Genomic DNA, 19734 nt, shown 5'->3' on the forward strand with positions numbered 1-19734 from the left:
ACCGAGTGTATTAAATATAAGATTACTGTGAGAAAATGGCGAGGTCCGGTCGTGCGAGGGTTCAGTTTTAAATATTTCTCTGTTGGTCTTTTTCCGTATGGGGAGAGCGAGCTTTAGGTAAAAGTTTCCCATTCGACTTTTAAAAGTTAATCGCTAACTTTTTTAATCGCTTTTATTTTCACTTCGTATTGATAACGCGACTCTCCCTCTCGGTGATTTATTTTCGAAGGTTTTAAATTTATTTTATAAGACGACTTTCTTCAAAGCGATTTAAATTTACTCCAACATACATATATAATGTAATGATTGTAATGTATTTTTAAGATACCTGGAATATTCTTGATAAACTCTCAAATAATACAGAGCTTTGAATAGATGACTGAAACTGTTTTGAAGTAATATAAAACACACATTTAAGGCGAATTCATTTGATTATACATATAATACAATGAAAACATATTCAATTAAAATGTTTAATAATAAACATGCCTTATAATTTTTCAAGCGTCACATTAGTATCGAAATGATAATATACAACTAATGAATAGGTAGAAGTGAGCTCCGAAATTGCACTGCACTATTTCACCTGCATAAATTGCAAAGTTAAATTCAACGGGAATATACATTACTTCAACTAGAGACGTATTTAACCATTCGGGCAGTTAATTTCCTTTTTTAGGGGGGTCTACGGGACCCCGAACCAGTTACGATGCTTCGGTGGTATTGCAGATACATACAAACACACGCACGTAAACATTTCTAGCAAAGGCAAGTCGGCTCGTAATTCTTTCTTTTCTGTTTCTTAAGCACAAATAATGAGACACAAGATTTCCGTTTTAGCGAAAAAGATGTTCTGAAAACCCACCCACACCACCATCCTTCGCTTCAAGGGAGTTGGTGTTTCGTGCTGGAACACTTAAGCTCGTCGACCACCTATTTTTCTAGTTATTTTTACGTTTAGTTATGGCGAGACACGAAAGTGTCGGCGTTTCCACACCTACCACCCCCTCACTATATAGTCCAAAGCCGTCTCTTTCCACGGCTAAAACCTTAGGGGTGGCATCTCCAAACCCACCCCCTCCCCGAGGCTGAGTAAAAAAGTGCTAAAAATACCCGGTACATGCATTACGGGGCGGTGTTAAGTCTTAAGACTAAGTAACGACCGTATAAAATGAAGTGAGAAGGTGGCCAGGCTATAGGGAGAGGTTTTCCACGGAGGAGGGGATGTCAGGGGATGGGGTGGCGGTTCTGCCATATATTTGAGAAAATTCAAATGAGCTCTAGTGGCTGCGAGAGTTACTGCCGAATTTTCTTTACGAGAATAATCGGCTCACTCGACTCTGGGTACCGTCGAAGTTATACGAGATTTCGCAATCAAATGTCTGCGAGAGCGAAGTTTGGAATGAGGTTTAATATTATAAAATCCAACTATTCCAGTTGAGGTGTTCAGTTTATTAATAAAATTATATACGCCCCAATTGTTACCTTTCGCAAGGTGATCATTTCTTTCGAAAGGAATGTTCGGCGTGAATTTAATGAAATTATCAAAGAATTTTCATTTAGTTAAATATGAGTAAATTGACGTCAAACTTTATCCTTACAAATCCCTATTAAGGTAATTCAAGACAGTATGATTCAATATATTAGAATATTCGACTTCAATTGAAAACTATTATAAAATAAATCGTATGCAATGAATCTGAAATAAGAATTACATATTTACACTTCATTGAAATTTGAAAATATATATGTAATTCATAAGTTTATTAGAATTAAATTAATTTTTTTTGATTTGTCATTGTATTCTGATTCATTTAAATCGCAATTCAATCCAATTTTATATATTATTGTATAGTGCTATCGGTAGCTGAGCATCTCCACCATCAAATCCGAATTGCACCGGTGTGAAATTTGCAAAATTGGAATACGATTTCGGATTTGGCGAATCCTTTAGATATATAGAGAGTGAGAGAGAGAGAGAGAGAAGCTGTGGCCGGATGGAGCTCGCCGATACCCGTAAGATTTGAATAAGGTATAAATCAAGCGGGATTTCATCTATCTTCGATTGTGATGGAACCGTGGAGCACCCTCTAACACCCCGGGAAAACCACCCCACACTACCCCATGCTTTTCCCTTCCCTCCCACAATTTTCCTCCTTCCCCCTGAGCACAATTTTCCGGGCTCGGCACCCCTAGCGCCCCCGTCAAGACGCACCGTTGATTTATGTCCACGGCGCTAAGACTGTAATGAAATTGCAACGTTAGCCGGAATTTTGCCACCTTCCTTCCGAGGCCTTCCTTAGCTGCGAGGGATTCTTCTTTCGTGGGTGAGATTCGACACTGGGCTGCCAAAAAGGCTACAGTGAATATTTTTCCAAAATGAAAAAAAAATCACCGCGAAAAAATCATATTTTCCAAATCCCAAACGAACGAGTCGCATATTAGCGTATGTAATTTATCACGTGCAATGCCGCGTGTAAAAATATGATATAGTGCCAAATTAATTAACTTGATTAGTTACAAAGTTGAGTCGAAACGTACACACCGGTTTTTCAACCGAGGAAGTTCTGTATATATTTATCAAAATTTTACACGTGGAAATTTGTCAACCGGTATACAAATTCTAACTAATATTTTCTTCCGTCAAAAATTTACTTTCACATGTTTTTGGCTCATTCTTTAAACGATTCTCATTTGTTAAAGTTGTATGAGATAGACCTATAGAAAATAAAAAAATATGATGATATATTTCGTAGCCCTTATGGCGGCGTAGCAAGTCGTCAGTTTAATTAATATTTGCAGGCTTATATTTATACACTTGTACGCGTAGGTATATGTATAAGATTGTTTCTAGCTCCGGTCCCGTTATAACGAGAATAAAAAGGTCCCCTCGATTCCACTGTGTCCTTAATACCGACTATTTTTTCATGATTAAGGAAATGTCCCGGAATTTCCATACGTAGAGGAATTTTCATTATCGAATTTTCGAAACATCCATAAAATTTTCTCCCTCCGAGAAAGAACGCGCACACAATTTTATACAACGTTTAACATTAGCGAGAGACTTTCACATACATATGTATGTACAATTAAACATACCCATACAATCATACATATTTATGTATATAAAATTATATATTGAAATCTATAAAAATATATAAAATTATATTTTATACTGATTATTGAAAAGTGTTTACTTACAGTATGTAGTATTTTAATATTCATATGTTTTAATATATTTAAATTTTATGAAGCTAAAAATATTAGCGACTGATATATTAGCGTTGATTCATGTTATATATAATTAAAAAAATGGAAATAAAAAGTAATTGTAGAGTAAGTATTATTATGAGATTGGTCGAAAATTTCAATGATAGTTTTTCGTTGCTGAATTTTATTTTGCAATTGTTTTATTTCGGGGTTGATCTATGTCCTAACACTAAGAATATACATATGTATGTACTGTATTATATTTAGACCAGTCGAAGCGTGAATGGGTTCAAAAATAATAAAAACACTGTTGAGCACGCACGCACGACTCTCACTCTCGTAAAATAGGGAATAAAGCGCGCGCAAAGTCAGATAAAGACGTCCATGTTTTTCGCCATTTTATTGAGTGGGCTTTCCTCACCTGCCGCGCTCTACAAATCCTCGGCTTTTTTCCCTCTTTTCCGCTATTTTCTTATATATTTTTTCGATTTTTCCTCGGAAAGGGCGCACGTAAGTCGCGCGGCGCGAAATTGCGCGTCGGCTCAAATCGCTTTTATAGATCATCAATTCGCCGCTGTAGGTTTCGGTCTCGTCTCCTATTTCCTGCCAGAGCCGTCTATATTTCCTGTCCGGGAGCCCCTGCGAATCCGGGTCCATCCCGCAGCCCCCCGGAGATCCCGATCCCAGAACGGGAAATGACATCCCGTCGGCAGACACGCCAATAATCTGACGTGCTGGGCCCGATCTCGCGACAAAACCCCGGCATTTTCCCTGCAAACGTTTGTTTCGAATGGCGAAAGGGGTGCATAATGTAGACGATGCAATTTTGAACGCGCTTCTTGGATTAACCCAAATTTGTAAGACGTGAGCCCCATCCGAAATGATGGATCAACAAAAGCCAAAAATTTAACAAAAACATCAAATTTTTTAACTTACTAATTTTCATACATCAAGACGATTCGGATTTGAATTGATAATAAGCTCCTATAAAGATATTCTATTGAAAAATTAGCCCCCAATTGTGAACCTTCTTGATAGGTCAGTTTTATGTAAGTACATGTGTCATTTAAATACTGATTAAGTTTGGTTTGAAGTCATATGTAGAAAAGTTTTTGAACTTTTTTCTTATTGTGTCTTTTTGACATTAAAATTAAAGTGAATACACAATGGTTATTGAACCAGTGACTATTGGAATAGAAATAAGTAAGTCGTATTGAGAATGTATGTACACATGTACGTATGTTTGTATGCAACTTAGAGGTGGTAAAAATCATTTAATAAAAATCAATATCAAATATTTTTAATAGTTAAAAATTAGTACGGATTGTGTGGAAGTGTTGTGTAAATATTTGATATGAAGACCAAATAAAATATCATTTTATTTGGACACTGAAAAGTGTAACCGCAAATAAGATAAAATAAAAAAGTGCTTGTACAGTCGAGGATTATCGTTCGTATAAAAATATTTAAATAAAATGACTATTTAATTAGCCGAACGTTCAACAAAGCGGACGATGATTCTTTTGAATGAATATACATTTGAAAAATTGTACAGCAAAAAGTCTCACGTGTAAAAAGTGCGTGATGTCATCGGCGAAAAATTCAAACGCAAACGAATTTTCGCTATTTTTTAATTTTTTATATTCCATTCCAGCGGGCGTAGGAGAGTGAGCAGCGTATGATAATATTTATTTTGTTTGTACACTTTTTTTATTATTATTTTATTTTATTTTTTTCCTGCAGATTTAACAAGGACCGCTTTGCATTTTATAATTGCGAACGCTCGCCGGCAAAGCGAACGAATCGCAATAATAAATATTTAAATTAGCGCTTAAAATACCGAATGAAACACATGGTGCCCCCCGACACCCTCCTCATCCCTCTCGTGTAATGTAATGTCACTGGAGATTTGTCTCTATTTGGAAGGATTTCCGTACTGAATGTAAATTTGCGTTTTGCGCGTACGTATGTATGTATGCAGAGCGGGGCACGCACGACAGGATTAAAATATAATTATGATTATTAAGCCGTAAAAAATTCTTATGGTATGCCAGAGCGAGGGTAGAGCCGATAAACGTTCGCTTTTACGACCGAATATAATATAACGTAAAAATACAAAATTTTATTAGCAAGTATCGTAAAAAACCAATATGAAAACAAAGGCGCCTAAGCACTCGTCCAATTTGAGTCACATATACAGAATATCTTCATAGCATAAAATTTAATTTAAATTATATCTCAACACATCTACTGACGATTTCAATGAAATAAATACACAAATGTATTACCATTTCAATGTTGAACTGCGTCTTTTCGTAAGTGCACATTTAAATCGTTACAAATCTGAAATTAATTCTCACATTGTTCTAATCAATAATAATTACAGTATTGCATCAAAATTATGCTTAAAGTGTATGTATATAATAAATGAAAATATTGTTAATTAAAGTGATTTAACTAAGCAAGTGCATTTTCTATACAATTATGATGACGATAAATTAATTTAAACTGGAATTTTTATTTCCCCAAAAAATCTTATGCTAAAAAAACGCTATTCTAGGTATAAGCACAGCTGGCGAATAAACTTATTACCTATATATTTATCTATTTATATTAAAATACTTTGGAGTAAAAAAGGGATTTATCAATAATAATAAATAAATAATAATAATAATAATGAAAATAAAATCAAAGCAGAAACTAGAAAATTAAAAAATATGTATACAATTTATAATAAGAATAAACCGGAAAAGAACTACAGAAACCTATTAATTTTTAGGAAATCATCAAGTTACTAATTCAATTGGTTGACTATTAAAACTTAGAGGATTATCTAATTGGTGTTCGTGAACCACTAGTTTACCATCACTAATCGCCTGATCGCGAGTTCGCGCCAAAAAGATCTCGACGTATCAACAAGCTGTATACAACAGCCAATAAGGTCTTGCGACCCATCGATCAATGGCCTGTCTATGCTGAGAGTCCACGCTGTGTATAAATTCATTTGGAGCTGGCTGATCGACGGATCAAGAAAAATAAACTGCCTCTAAAACTACTCGCTGCGTCTTTCACTTCCAGACCTCAATATCGGAAACCCCTCTACATGTCCATATTACAGTATTTAAAATTTTGATCAGTCGATTTGAAAAGAGGAATGTCTAATTTATTTATTTTTGAACTCTCAGAGTATGATCTCTCAGATCTTCTCAAATGTTTTTAGTATTGTATACATATGTATTTCAAATGTTAAAAATTAGTTAGTATTAATAATAACTGCACGTCTATAGTACGTAATTTCGATTTTAATTAAGGTGAAATAATACATGTATGTATATATCCATGTAATATTCAAGGAACGTCATTTAGTTATTGAAGTTACATTTTAGCTCCACTGGGAAAAAGTTTTCGTTGTGTAAAATGTAAAAATTCATTTTTTACGTCAATCGAACTGAAAAGTATCGCCTCAAGTTCTACGCAGTCCGAAAAGTCCGTAATCCATCAGAATAACAGGCCGTTCATTCCGCAGCGGCAAATTGGTATTATTTTAAAGTATTTCGCAGCATTGACGCGGGGGTGGGATGCAGGGGAGGGGGACAATGGCGAATTAGCCACGGATCCCCCCCGCAAAGCCCCCGGAGCCTTCGCCCACCTGCGGTCCCGTCGCGCTCGGGGGGCCCCCGTTAACTTTTACGTTGTAAAATGAATTTTACGACACTTGTACGCTTTAAATTGATTACCGGCCAAATTGAGAGTAATCACCATAAATTTCCAATCTTTAATTTGTTTGAAAAGTCGAGCGTAAAATTCGCTCCGAAGGAACTTGTCTCGTCCGACGAGAATTACAACGTTTATGGAAATCCCGGAAACTGCTCAATTTTCACCCGACGAGTTACGATATCGTACATAATTGGACCACAGTTAAAATAATAATGATAAAAAAAATGTTTAAACTCACCGTTAAGTGTTGAAAGAGCCACGCTCTCAGGATATTTGTAGCAACTTTGGGGAAAATTCCTCGTTTCTTTTGGTTCTTCTTTCCATTCGTATCGTCATCTTCCTCCCCCGTGCCTTCACCACTGCCGATACTTGCATTACTCGCATCGCCTGTAACAAAAAATAATAAATAAATAAATTATCATTGATTTTAAAAACGGCTTTAATCTAATATAAAATTTTGAAAAAGCCTTTGTATGTAACTATGTTCGTAACTATTATTAGTTTGTAAATCCGTGATGTCATTGAACAAATGAATATTCAAATAAATTTAAATAAAATAAAACTATTCAAATAAATTTAATAAAATTTTTACTATTAGATTGGCTATGTTTATGCGGTTTATATGACAAATACCGAACGAAGCCCTAGTATTTTTATATAATTTAAAAGGCTTATTTCATGACAATGATGAGTTTTGCACATGCGAAAAAAAGTTAGCACGCCTTATCTATTCCATTGCGATCCTTGGCAAAATTGACCCTCCGGAGTGTTTGCGGTGATGTTTTATCCTTGTATTGACATTAATTTATCACTGATTAATAGCGGTAATTCCCGTATTTGCAGAAATGTCGGAGAAACTTGTCGAAATAATAAGATCGTACGAATTATCAAAAATGTGAAGATTCACCCATCCCAGATGAAAACTAAAGGCGCGTCCGTGCCGTACGATTCAGTGTGTTCTTGCAGACACACAGACACACAGAGTGGTACGAGGTGCGTGTTGTTTTATAGTTTCGCACATGCAAAAAACGCTAGCCCGCCTAATCTATACCATCGCGATCCTTGGCAAAACTCACCCTCCCCCCCTTTATCCTTGTATTGACATAGATTTGTCAGTGATCGATAACGGTGATTCTCATATTTGTAGAAACGTGTCGAGATAATAAGATCATACGAATTAAAAATGACATGAGGATAAGCCCATCACAGCTGGAAACCACGAACACGTCTCATGTCGAACTTTTCAGTGTGTTCTTACCATTACTCCGACAATGCGCATGCGCAGACTCTCAACTGAATGACCGGCATGTGCTGATCTATTATTTTATTTGTTGGGCAGTTCGCTGCTTGAATTCGGGTTTACTTCTCTTCAGAGATGAAATAAGAAAAGGCATTGACAAAATTCTTGATCTTTTTTCACTTTTCAAGATCAATAGTATCACTTAAAAACACTTTTTAAATAGCATATTTATAAGACAACCAAGTATACATATACCATTTATTCAACATGTCTATGAACTTTCATTGATTTCTTAATAACTTTTTTAAAATATTCAACTAAAATTTTGTCAGAATATTATGTGGTCATCGCAAATCAATATGCATGCAAAATATCGTGAAAATAAGCTCAGTTGAAGTTGTTTAAAAATTGATTGTAAGGTTTGGCCCGTACAAGCAGAAATTTCAGACTAAATAAAACCGCATACAAAGTGGTTTTAAAGCAATGCAGAAATTGCCCCGCAGCTAGAAAAGCATCAAATGTTTTATTAGCTAAGAGTCGGCAGGTTCCACGACCCTTTTGAGCATCAATAGTGTGGAACCATTAAGATCGAGGGAGGCAAGGGAGAGTTGCCACACCTTTAATGATTGTTTCTTATCGCATTACGGAATAGCTGTGCGCTTTGCATTTAAAATGCTGTTTTAACTAATTACGACAGATAGCGCCCCGCTTTAGTACCGCATCGCGAGCCTAGGTCAATGCAGCTCAAACTGCACCAAAACAAATTGAGAAATTTTAAAATAATCTTCAACTGTCTCCATCCGTAGTAAATTTGCATAATATACGAGTGTATGAAATTTAATTTGGATTGTTTGAATTGGACTGGTTCTAAAATTGGCTGCGAGATTGGAGGGATTGCAAATGGTGTGGAATCGATTCAAGGAACGTTTGAGAAGCGGCGTTTGTAAGCACCTAGGCCGGCACAGTCACGTCTCGCAGCGGTTAATGCTATGCGCTGAACAAACTTTTAATGTGCCGTAATTGAATCTGAGTGAATGTTCACATCGCGGTCTCGGATTTAAAACCGAGCTTCTCAAAAACTCCCCCTCTCTTTTCCTCTCGCCCGTTTCCAAGAAAAAGGCGAAAATTCGCCGAGGGAAAACTTCGTCGAAGAAATCAATGCTAGTTCGTTAATTGCCGAAGTTACGTCGCTGTGAAAACTTCGCGTCGATTAACTATTAAATTATCAAATATTCAATTGAATTATTTTAATAAATAAATTCACCTGTGAAGGGGTGGGTCGTTGCCAAGAGTGCGCTTTGCGTCTCGCTCTAGCGGCGATGAATTTGCATCGCTCTGTCTCTTTCGCACGTTCGATAAATCGCTTCGATTTCTATTATTACTTATTTTGAGACGCTTGAAGAAAAATTATTTCTATGTGATTGTGGAAAAAACATTGTAACGACTTATTGTCACAAAAAATATCAGACAGCCATGAATATTCTCAGAATGACGATAGCGTATTTTATATATGAAAAAATATTTTACATCAATTTTGATAACAATAGCCGGTGACTCTCTTTTAATCGAATCATTTTAAATTTAAAAAAATCTTTTCAGCAATTTTATCTACTTTTTGTATGTACATATATAAATACATACATACATACTTATATACATATATTGCATCAATTTCATATTAGACTTTTTTCGTTCGAACGGATTATTTTCCATGTAAAGAGAATTAATTGCCAGTGGTTTTATATTCGTTTTCTTTAATATTATATTTCTGCGTGCGGGATTTTCGTGTAAACAATACTCATGTGAAAAATACTCGTGCGGGTAATCTCCTTGTAAGGAACCATTCTTATGAATCGTTTGAATAACTAGGTGTCATCGTGTCCTCCTAGTCATTAAATTCTTCTAGTTTCATGTTGGAGACATGTTCTAACTTAAATGAGATCTAACCCCTATAAAGGTCAGTAAAATTGCAAATTGATCTGAAGGGGTTCAAAGCCAGCAGCGTGGACTAGTATTTACCATATTATGCTTTCGAGCAGAATGGTCACGGTTCGATTCCCACTAGTAGCTGTTGACCAGACCTTAGTTTCTAACTCCAGATCGATCGTCTCCTTTCAGAGTTTGCCAATTTTCCTAATCTTCATTGAAACGGTTTCTGTAAATTGGCAGTTTTGAGGTCCGCTAATTTGTATAATAAAATGCTGCAAAAATTTCTCCATAGATGTCACCGTGGATGATTTGTATGAATTCGCATTGTGTAAAATCCTTGTATTGATTGTATTGTATCTGTATTAGTACACTTGTAGCTTTGTAGTGATCTGTAAAGGCGAATGTGTGTACATGTTCGATTGCAATCTAATATATAATTTCGAAAGAGACTTAAGCCGGGTAAAACCACTAGTAAGAAATAAATAAAAAAAAATGAAAAAATCAGCTCACAATTTTAAGATTGTTAGGAATTAACTAAAGTGAAACTAACTATGTATATATTGATATTTACAACTCGGATGATGTTTATATTTATTTTTTTGATAACTTTAAGTTCCGAGTTAACGTTGTCGTTCAAATTTGTACAATTATGTTGTTCTATACATATACAATCCGGATAATTGAAGTTCAGATAATAGTAATTCTACGATACGACATAGAATGATTGTTTTCGACCAAAAGTAAATTGATACGTTAGGGTAGAATTTGTATACGAATTCGATTAGGTGTCACATTGAAGTGGTACAAATTGTAATATAATTTTTTAATAAATATTTATTTATAGACAGCCATACACGGAGTATTAAGGGATTCGTTTGGCATTCCCCATTTTTCTATCCTGCCTTTGCACCCGCCAGAACCCGGAGTCAATTAAATTAAACCGCTCCTGCGCGACGTTTCATCCTAACGCGCGCAATCCATCAACAGGGAAAAACACATTAGCGTAAATACACAGAAATAGTAGTGCACACACACACATACAAATTTATTTATTTATTTACGCACAGCGAAATATATAACAATTCGCATCGGTTACATGAATTTTCCACAACACACATGTACATATGTATATGCCGAAATAAAATATTCATCCGGCAAACAAAATCAAATCAACGCGGCGCGGCTGAAACGAGCCGAGCGATGTATGACGGGCAAATCGGATTAAGGCATTTATTCTTTATATCGCATAGTGAGGCTGGGCTAAAAGCTGCTGCTCGCTAGTTGTTAGGCAGGGGCCTGGTTAAAGCCAAACGCTCAACCCCGCTTATATATTTATTTATATTTACATCCATTTATCCGAGGGCTCCGTTGCACATGGCGGACTTCTCGTACACTGCGCCTTCTCGTGAACATCATTGACCCGGGGATAAATGGGGAAAACCGCCCAGAATCGTAACATACATACATATAAATATATTTTTCGGTGTGTAAAAGCGGAAAGCACACGACCGAATGAATTATGTCGCTTTACGACTGATCCTCGAGTTTTTTCTCCCGCGCCTTGCCATGAGATGGCTAAGAGTCTATACGTGCGTATAAATACTCGGATGACATAAATAAATATATGCGTTTAAAAACGGTCATTTTCTTTAATCTCTTAAGTGGCTCCAAACGCCAGTCTGGCTGATGTTGTAAACTAGCAGCAGATTAAAGTGATAAAGAAGATGTTTTACTCTACGATTTATTTCACATATTTAATAGTCTTATTAAAATACAAACAAACGATCTGCTTATAGTTACATAGCTATTTAAGCTAGACCACTGCTTATTTGTGATTATTTATTTTATTTTTATTTATATTCATTAGAATAGCCACCAAATACGAGTACGAGTATTAAACAAGAGGTACGTCGATTATCAAATAAGCATACAAAATAAGTAAATGTTTTAAGTATGAATGAACTAAATTTAAAAATATCTATTTTGGCATAACATATATCACCAACATCATCATTCACAGCTATTCATCATCCACTGCTGGAAGAAGACCTCTCCAGCACGCCTCCATTCGTCTCAGACTTAAGCAACTCTCGTCCATCTTATTCCAAACATTTTTCTGATTTCATCCATCTATGTATCTCCCATGTGGCCTTCCATGCACCATTTTACAATCTTTGGCTACCATTGGAGCACTTATTTCGTCCATCTATAGTCCGTTCTTCTAGATACGAGACAGGAGCTTTCCAAACTAAGTTAAAGGGGATATAATGAAGAGATGGATGAAAGGTGGACAAAAGAAGTGCTAGAATAGTACCCACAATTAAATATTATAAAGGGGTGAAAATAAGATGACAAGAAAAAGATGGGTAAACGAAATTGAGAAATTGTGTGAGATGAAATGGATAAGAGTTGCGCAAAACAGAGACGAATAGAAGCGTATTGGTGGAACCTTCATCCAGCAGTGGGTGGTTGTGGATAATGATGATGAAACTGGGTTAAAACTTTTGGGAGATCTTTTGAATCTGGCATTTACTTTTTGATGAGTCAATCCACATATTAGCTATAACATGATTTTCATGACACTTTAGTCAGTTCATGTTATCTATGAGCTTAAATCAAAAGCTAATGACACATTACGTAGATTCGACCTACATATCTATCAAGAGAATTCCGGTGAAATCTTAATGGCTATTTTTCAAGATTGTGTTAAAAATTTAGTACAGATCCAATCAATCAAAGCAAGGTATTTATCACGCTCAGACATTTGTACATTGTATTTAATTAAATAAATCAAACACGTTGAAGAATTTCATGCAAAAATTTAATATGAATAAATAAATCCGTCACAGACTCCGCAAAAAGTGCTACTGTCGAATTCCAGAAAAGTCACATGTGTCCTATCGGGGTGAACTATTTTTGTTTATGTGCGTAAAGCAGACGCCGAAACGTCCTAAGTACGCCATATGATCGATATCGATTGTAGTCTTTGCGCACAAGAGCGTAAGGGTCAGAGTCGTTTGACAGTTCCTGACGCGTGGGTTGCGTGGCAGATACGCGAGGGTAGATTCTCGCTAATGTAATGATAGATCACTGGATTAGTTCAAATCGTTCCCCGAAAGTGCACCCTGGAATAGATACATATGAAATTTCCCTGCATAATGCAATTTGGCCCGCTGCACCCTCGCAAGTTTCCTTTTGCGTACGCGTAAGCGGCCGTCGAGTTGATTGATTAGTTCCAAAAGCATATACATATGTACATATGTATGTATATGTATATTTATATTGAATGGGTTGCGATGATCAAATGTAATCTAATGCAAGTTTCGCCTGCTTGTAATGTGTTAAGTATATTTTCATAGTAAAAATAAAATGTATGTAAATTTTAAGATCCGTTTACTTATGGAGCCTAAGCATAGCTGAGTTGTTCAATTTGATCATTTTCTCTTAGGTGCCTTATTTATTAGATATTTTGGAGATTATAAATTATCTAAACATAATATATATGTTTGTTCCTACAATGTTAGAAAAATCACATTAAAATCTAAATTGGGAACTACATATTACAGTAAGTGGTATCGAAAATCTGACTTCAATATCACATAATTATACTATGTATTAATAGTTCAATTCCCAAAATTCATAAAAAAAAACTAGTAGACATTAAACTTCGCTCTTGCATAAGATGTGGCTGACACACAAAATAAAATTTCACTATAATTGTTTGATATAAGTGCAGAGTTTTAGTTGCTTTATATAATCACATACATTATCAAAATATAGCAAAATTGAGTAGAATTACTCTAGAATAATTTAACATACTTTATGTTGTACATATCTGTGATACAAGATTACATTTATAATTACATTGATTTGTTGTTGTTTTTTTTTTGTTTGGAAATTTGACTAATCTTTAACAGTGTATGCTCGGTATTATAAACTTAAGTATTTCCGATAAAAAATCAAATGTAAAATTAGAGATTTTCGACGCATTACACGAGAGATGCAAATCAAATATTTGTCATTTGTGTTTGGTTAGTGACGAGTGAACGGTTCGCAGACAAAACCGCACTCCATCTTCCATTAGGGGTGAAAAGCGAATTTTCCCCATTCCACCCCCCGGCGAATTCACACCCCCTCAGTTCTCAGGCCTATATTAATATCATTAGGCACTGTTATGCAAACATTTTTCTATGGGGGGTGCCCTCCGTTAATTTTCGAGGTTCACCCCTACACCTCCCCCCCATCCCCACCCACCCCCCCTCGGTGCCTGTAATGGAAGATTATGAGGCGGGTCGACACCTATTTACATTTCGACAAGTTATTTTCATATTTTAATGAAATATAATATTCATACTGCATTAATTAAAAAAAATACATAGGAATACCAATGTGGAAAAAAATACTTTTTTTTTGTACATAAACTAACCTAATACAAACAGTATAATTATATGATTTATATAATTATTTAACACTAAATAAATAATTATTTAAACCAAAAAGTATAAATCTAAAAATCATTTTTTTAATAAACAACTTGCTGATGCGGCACATATGTACATTTGACCCAATTTAAAATTGTATCCAAAGATTTAATCGAAATTAGTCGTATATAAGTATAAAGAATATATTGCTGTCGGTTCCCTCATCACTGAGGATCGTGACTATGATGTGCGGTCAACCAGCTGCCTCCATTCAGTTCTAAATTCGGCCAGGCGAAGACTTGCTACCGTGGAAGCGCCCGTCGCTGCAGATACTTGGTCAGTCCAGCGTGCGGGGGATCTGCCTCTGGCTCTTCTGCCTTCGACGCTACCAACCACAACCAACCGCTCCAGGCTCTCCTCACCTCTTCGTGCAATGTGGCCGAAGAACTGCAATATACGTTTCAGGCATATTGTTGACAATCTATCCTTGATTTTCAATTCTTCAAGAATAGACACATTCGTGCGTTTGTCGGTCCAAGGCACGCGCAGTAGCCGTCTCCAGGACCACATCTCGAAGGCATCGATTCTCCGTCTATCCGCCGCCTTCATGGTCCACGTCTCGACACCATAAAGGCAGACAGAAAAAACGAGACTCTTCACGAGGCGGATTTTGACAGCAGTTGTAATGGCTCTATTCTTCCAAATCTTCGTTAGTTGTGACATTGCCGATTTTGCCAATGTAATCCGGCGCCGTATTTCCAATTCGCTGCCGCCGTTGTTAGATATGAGTGACCCCAGATAGACAAAATTATCAACCACATCTATACCGTTTAAAGCTGAGTTGTTGTTTTGCAGCTGTTGGTGACGGTCAATTATCATAATTTTTGTTTTGGGGCGGTTTATCTGGAGGCCAAGCACATTACTCTCTGTCTCAACACGACGGATCAGTTCGGCCATTTCTTCATGATTATTAGCTATGAGCGTTGTGTCATCCGCATACCGAAGATTGGATAGTTTTTTTCCACCAATGGACACTCCACCCTTCCAACCATCCAGTGCTCTACGCATTATATACTCTCCATATATATTAAATAGGTCTGGAGTGACCCACGTGCGAAAGAATGCAAGTGACGCACCCGCGATGGGCCAAAGTGCGACTTGTACTAGGAGGAATTATGAATATATATTACAAATTATAATGATATATAATTCGATAAAAAAATAGTAAAAAAAAGTTTGATATGATAGCTCAGGTCGATATTGTTATACGCTTCACTTTTCACTACATTTAAATAAACTATTTTTGCAATTATTTTGAATTATAAATAATTTAATATAATGTTGTGTATTTATAATTCGTATTTGTGTGAAAATTTTATTTATTTTATATTATTTTAACCCTCTTAGAACAGTTGAAAGTAATGTATACCGCACTTTCTTCAAAGTCTTTCAATTGGGCCAAATTTATTTGAAATCGAACTCTTTTCAGATCGTCGTGTCACCCTAGTCGTGTCACCTCGTCGAACCATAACTGACACCAGAAAATAACACGAACCGAGAGAGAACCATGGGGTCGCAGATAGGACCTATGTAGGGGACACACGATGCGCACCCCAACCCCGTAACCTAAAGTCCTGCCAGCGCGTGACTCATTAACTTTCAACCCCCGATAAAGCAGCCCACACTCGATGGAAGAACGTCATAACCGACAGCTCTAACGACCAGGGACACTCAGCTTTCGATCGGCACTTTGAAAGGGTCAGTTTTGAAAACGAGACACGTCCCACGTGCGAAAGAATGCAAGTGACGCACCCGCGATGGGCCAAAGTGCGACTTGTACTAGGAGGAATTATGAAGATTTTTATGCGAAAATCGCTTGAAACGCACCAAACAGAACATTATCGACACCCATTAAGGGGATGTTGGAAGTCGAGATATGGCAAACGGATGTCCCGAAAATTATACAGTCCCTCCGCCATCCCTCTTTTAACAAATGAGTTGCCCCGATGAAGGGACGGATGCATACATAGAAGGTTCTGGCAAGTGTGCTCTGCGTGGGGACAATCCTCTGGCGAGGGTCGGAGGGGGCGGGGGCGGTTTTGGGGAAGTGCAGTCATTCGAGCATTGATTTTAATTTAAAATTTAATTGTAGTTTATTCCGGTGCCGTTTGGACGCCGGTGATTCGGAGGGGTCGTCGGTGCTGGTGGATCACCGATGTGTAGTTAATGGCGTTTTGTCGAGTCAAGGGGTAAATGTCTTTAAATAATCAAAGGGACGCACTACCCCTCGGCTGTTAGAGAGGTGAAATTTATGCAAATCTCGACGACTTGGCGGAACAGGTGATTCGGAATTAAATACTCGCGAATAAACTTGCCAATTAGCTCGAGCTCTCTATCGCGCTGTGCCGTTACTGCGGTTCGACACGAAATGTTATCGTATTTTTTTTTTTTTAATGGAATAAAGCACCATTGACACGTTATTTGCCGTATTAATAATGTAACGCTTGTTTTAAATATTTTATTGCAACCAAATTCTTTCAGCATCTGACATCATACATGTAAATTTAAAACTAATTACATGTACACGACTTACACACATTTCTCCAAATCAAAAAAAAAGAAAAGAAATCTTGTACCTTTTTCTTTATTATGCTGACCACGCGTAATTCAGTGCAGGGCAGTCGCTTATCTGCCGAATTCCCGTGGTCGCCAGCTTATGTTGCGAGTGATACTGTGTGTAGAGTTCATACCGTATGATGTATAATTTTATAGTGAATCATCAGGCAATGATATATAATACTAGTAGTGATATATCCTCAAGAAATTATAGAACGCTGTATGTTTAGCATAACGAGGAGAGATTGGAAACGGAATACGTGGGTTAGAAGTGTGACAAAGTTAGTTTATGTAATGGTGAGAGTAAAGAAATTGAAATGGCAATGGGCGAGTCACGTGACTAGATGAATAGATGAGCGAAAGAAGTGCTCGAATGGTACCCGATAGAATGTTAAAGGGTCTACAGAGCAAATAGGTGAATGAAATTGTGGGATAAGATAGATGAGAGTTGCTCAACACAAAGACGAATGGAATTCAGCAGGGGATGACGAATAACTGATGATGATATATAATTAAGTTCAAAGTTAAAATGTAGAAGTCATACGTTCAACTGTATAAAAATATGTCAAACATTGTCACAAAATTTAACACATCAATAACGTAAGATAAGTATAAATAAAAATACGTACAAATAGGGAAAATCTTTTGACTGTATACATAAATACAAAAATCTATTGAATATACATTTTTAATATGCATACAATCGTATCAAGATTTCCGGAAGATTTACGCGCCCTTCAACCACCATCATTCAGGTGATCAAATCGTTGCGATAACTCGCATTCGGGGGGAAATGCATCGGCGAAACGTCACCTTTGAATTTTCCAGCTAGATGAGGGGAACGGGGGGGAACGTCATCGTTTTTTAAGCGTCAATCCGGCGGCAATTACGACGCCGTTTATCCCTGGGAGTCCCCGGGAACAACCGGGGCGTCTCGGGGATCAGCCCGAACGCGGATTTTATTGTTACGATCATTTTTAGTGGCACTTGCTTTTTACGAGGTGGCTTCCTTTACTTCCCCCGCATTGAACGATAGCGAAACTTCACCGAGCCACCCCTGAAATTTCACCCCTAGCTTCATACGGACGCGGAGCGAAACGCGAGGCGAAACTCTGTCCCGGCACTGCGAAGAGTACAGTTTGAAAGTTTCACCCGGAGCTTTCCTCAGCCGCCGTACAAATCGCGAGGCGGAACTTCCACGCCAACTTTCGTTCTGGCATTCAAATTTCGCCTCGAGTTTTCCCTAGTCGATAGTATGCAAGACGGGGGTGAAACTTGTGGGTGGGAAAATTCGAGCCAAGTTTCGCCTAAGCGGATTTCGCTTGTAAAGTTTACGAGACATCGGTTCGGATGAAAGGAAATGTTTATGTAATTGCTCAGTCATACCAGACAAGGATCAGACGGTCGGGTGCGGGCGGTTAATGGGTTAGGATTGCCGATTTGGATTTCGCAATAACCACCCCCCGGTCCTCCCCCACGAGATTCTCATTTTGGGACGACAAGAGCGACACACAAAACGAAACGGATATTGCTTCATTAATTAGACGAGGGAAAAAGTGGGTGAGAATAGCACATTTGAGCTGCGGATTGGATTGGCTGTTCGCCGATGTGGAAAATCGCTTTAGAGGAAACATACCCAAGCCTATTTTAAACTTTGTCAACACTCAAATTGACCCAAATTGTATTGACTTAAAACACTGCAATAAAAAGTAAGTCTGGAAACTAAACAATCATTGATGAGTTAAATTATTCATAAACATAAAAAAGCTGATTTGTAAATAGAAAATATATCATATATGTAATTTCAAATATTTTTCGATTTGCAAATGTTATATTATACTCTAACTACTACTTACGACATTTATATAAGTTCAAAGCAATTCAAACTATTGAAAAGGTATTATTCTGTATAAAGTGATTGTTTCTGAATCACATACACATTTTATACGTAAATATAATATACAAATGAAGTTGTGACAACAGCTCGGTGATCATAATACGTTCATCTTTAATAATCATGTCAATCAAACTTTCTTCCAAGAAATGTTTACCGATAATAGTCCTGATCTATATACAATAGAGATCAAGCTCAAATTTCAAGTATTGAAAGAACCGCTGTTCTCTAAAATTGTAGATGTTATCTACAAATTTCAAGAGAATACGTATCAATCATTAGCAATTAGACCAAAATTCATTAAGCGTATCACAGAAATCATTCACCTATCTAGACTTTTGACGTACGCCATCGATTGTGACATGCACTGTACACGCGCGTATTGTTTACGACTCATTTTTTTACAATATTGAATTAATATATCATATCGGAGCCTGCAATAAAATTATCTGTAAGTTTCCGAGTCGCTTCAGGCGCTTTTCGATCGCTTGAATAGGCCGACAGAGAGAGAAAAACCGATACGAAACGTATGGACAATAGAAAGAGAGGACAATACGCGAACTTCAAATCTAAACAGCCGACGTTTCAACTGTACAATAATATACCCAAGTTTAATTTATTCCGTCCTCGATTTCAATAAATCCTTTTTGCTTCGACGATAACACAAAAAAAATACAGTCAGCGATACGAAATTATTGTTTCTGCGT

The 19734-nt window shown here is 36.9% G+C and overlaps 1 protein-coding gene across 1 annotated transcript in view; it reads right to left on the minus strand.

Annotated features, from left to right (window-relative positions):
- hth (Meis homeobox homothorax) overlaps positions 1-19734 on the minus strand; it is a 473716-nt gene that overhangs the window by 171493 nt on the left and 282489 nt on the right. Inside the window, exon 12 of the mRNA XM_077443725.1 lies at positions 7166-7316. Within this exon, the coding sequence (XP_077299851.1) occupies positions 7166-7316 (151 nt within the window). The remainder of the gene's footprint in view (positions 1-7165; positions 7317-19734) is intronic.

Source organism: Arctopsyche grandis, chromosome 13 (assembly GCF_051622035.1).
Source record: "Arctopsyche grandis isolate Sample6627 chromosome 13, ASM5162203v2, whole genome shotgun sequence".
NCBI lineage: Eukaryota > Metazoa > Arthropoda > Insecta > Trichoptera > Hydropsychidae > Arctopsyche > Arctopsyche grandis.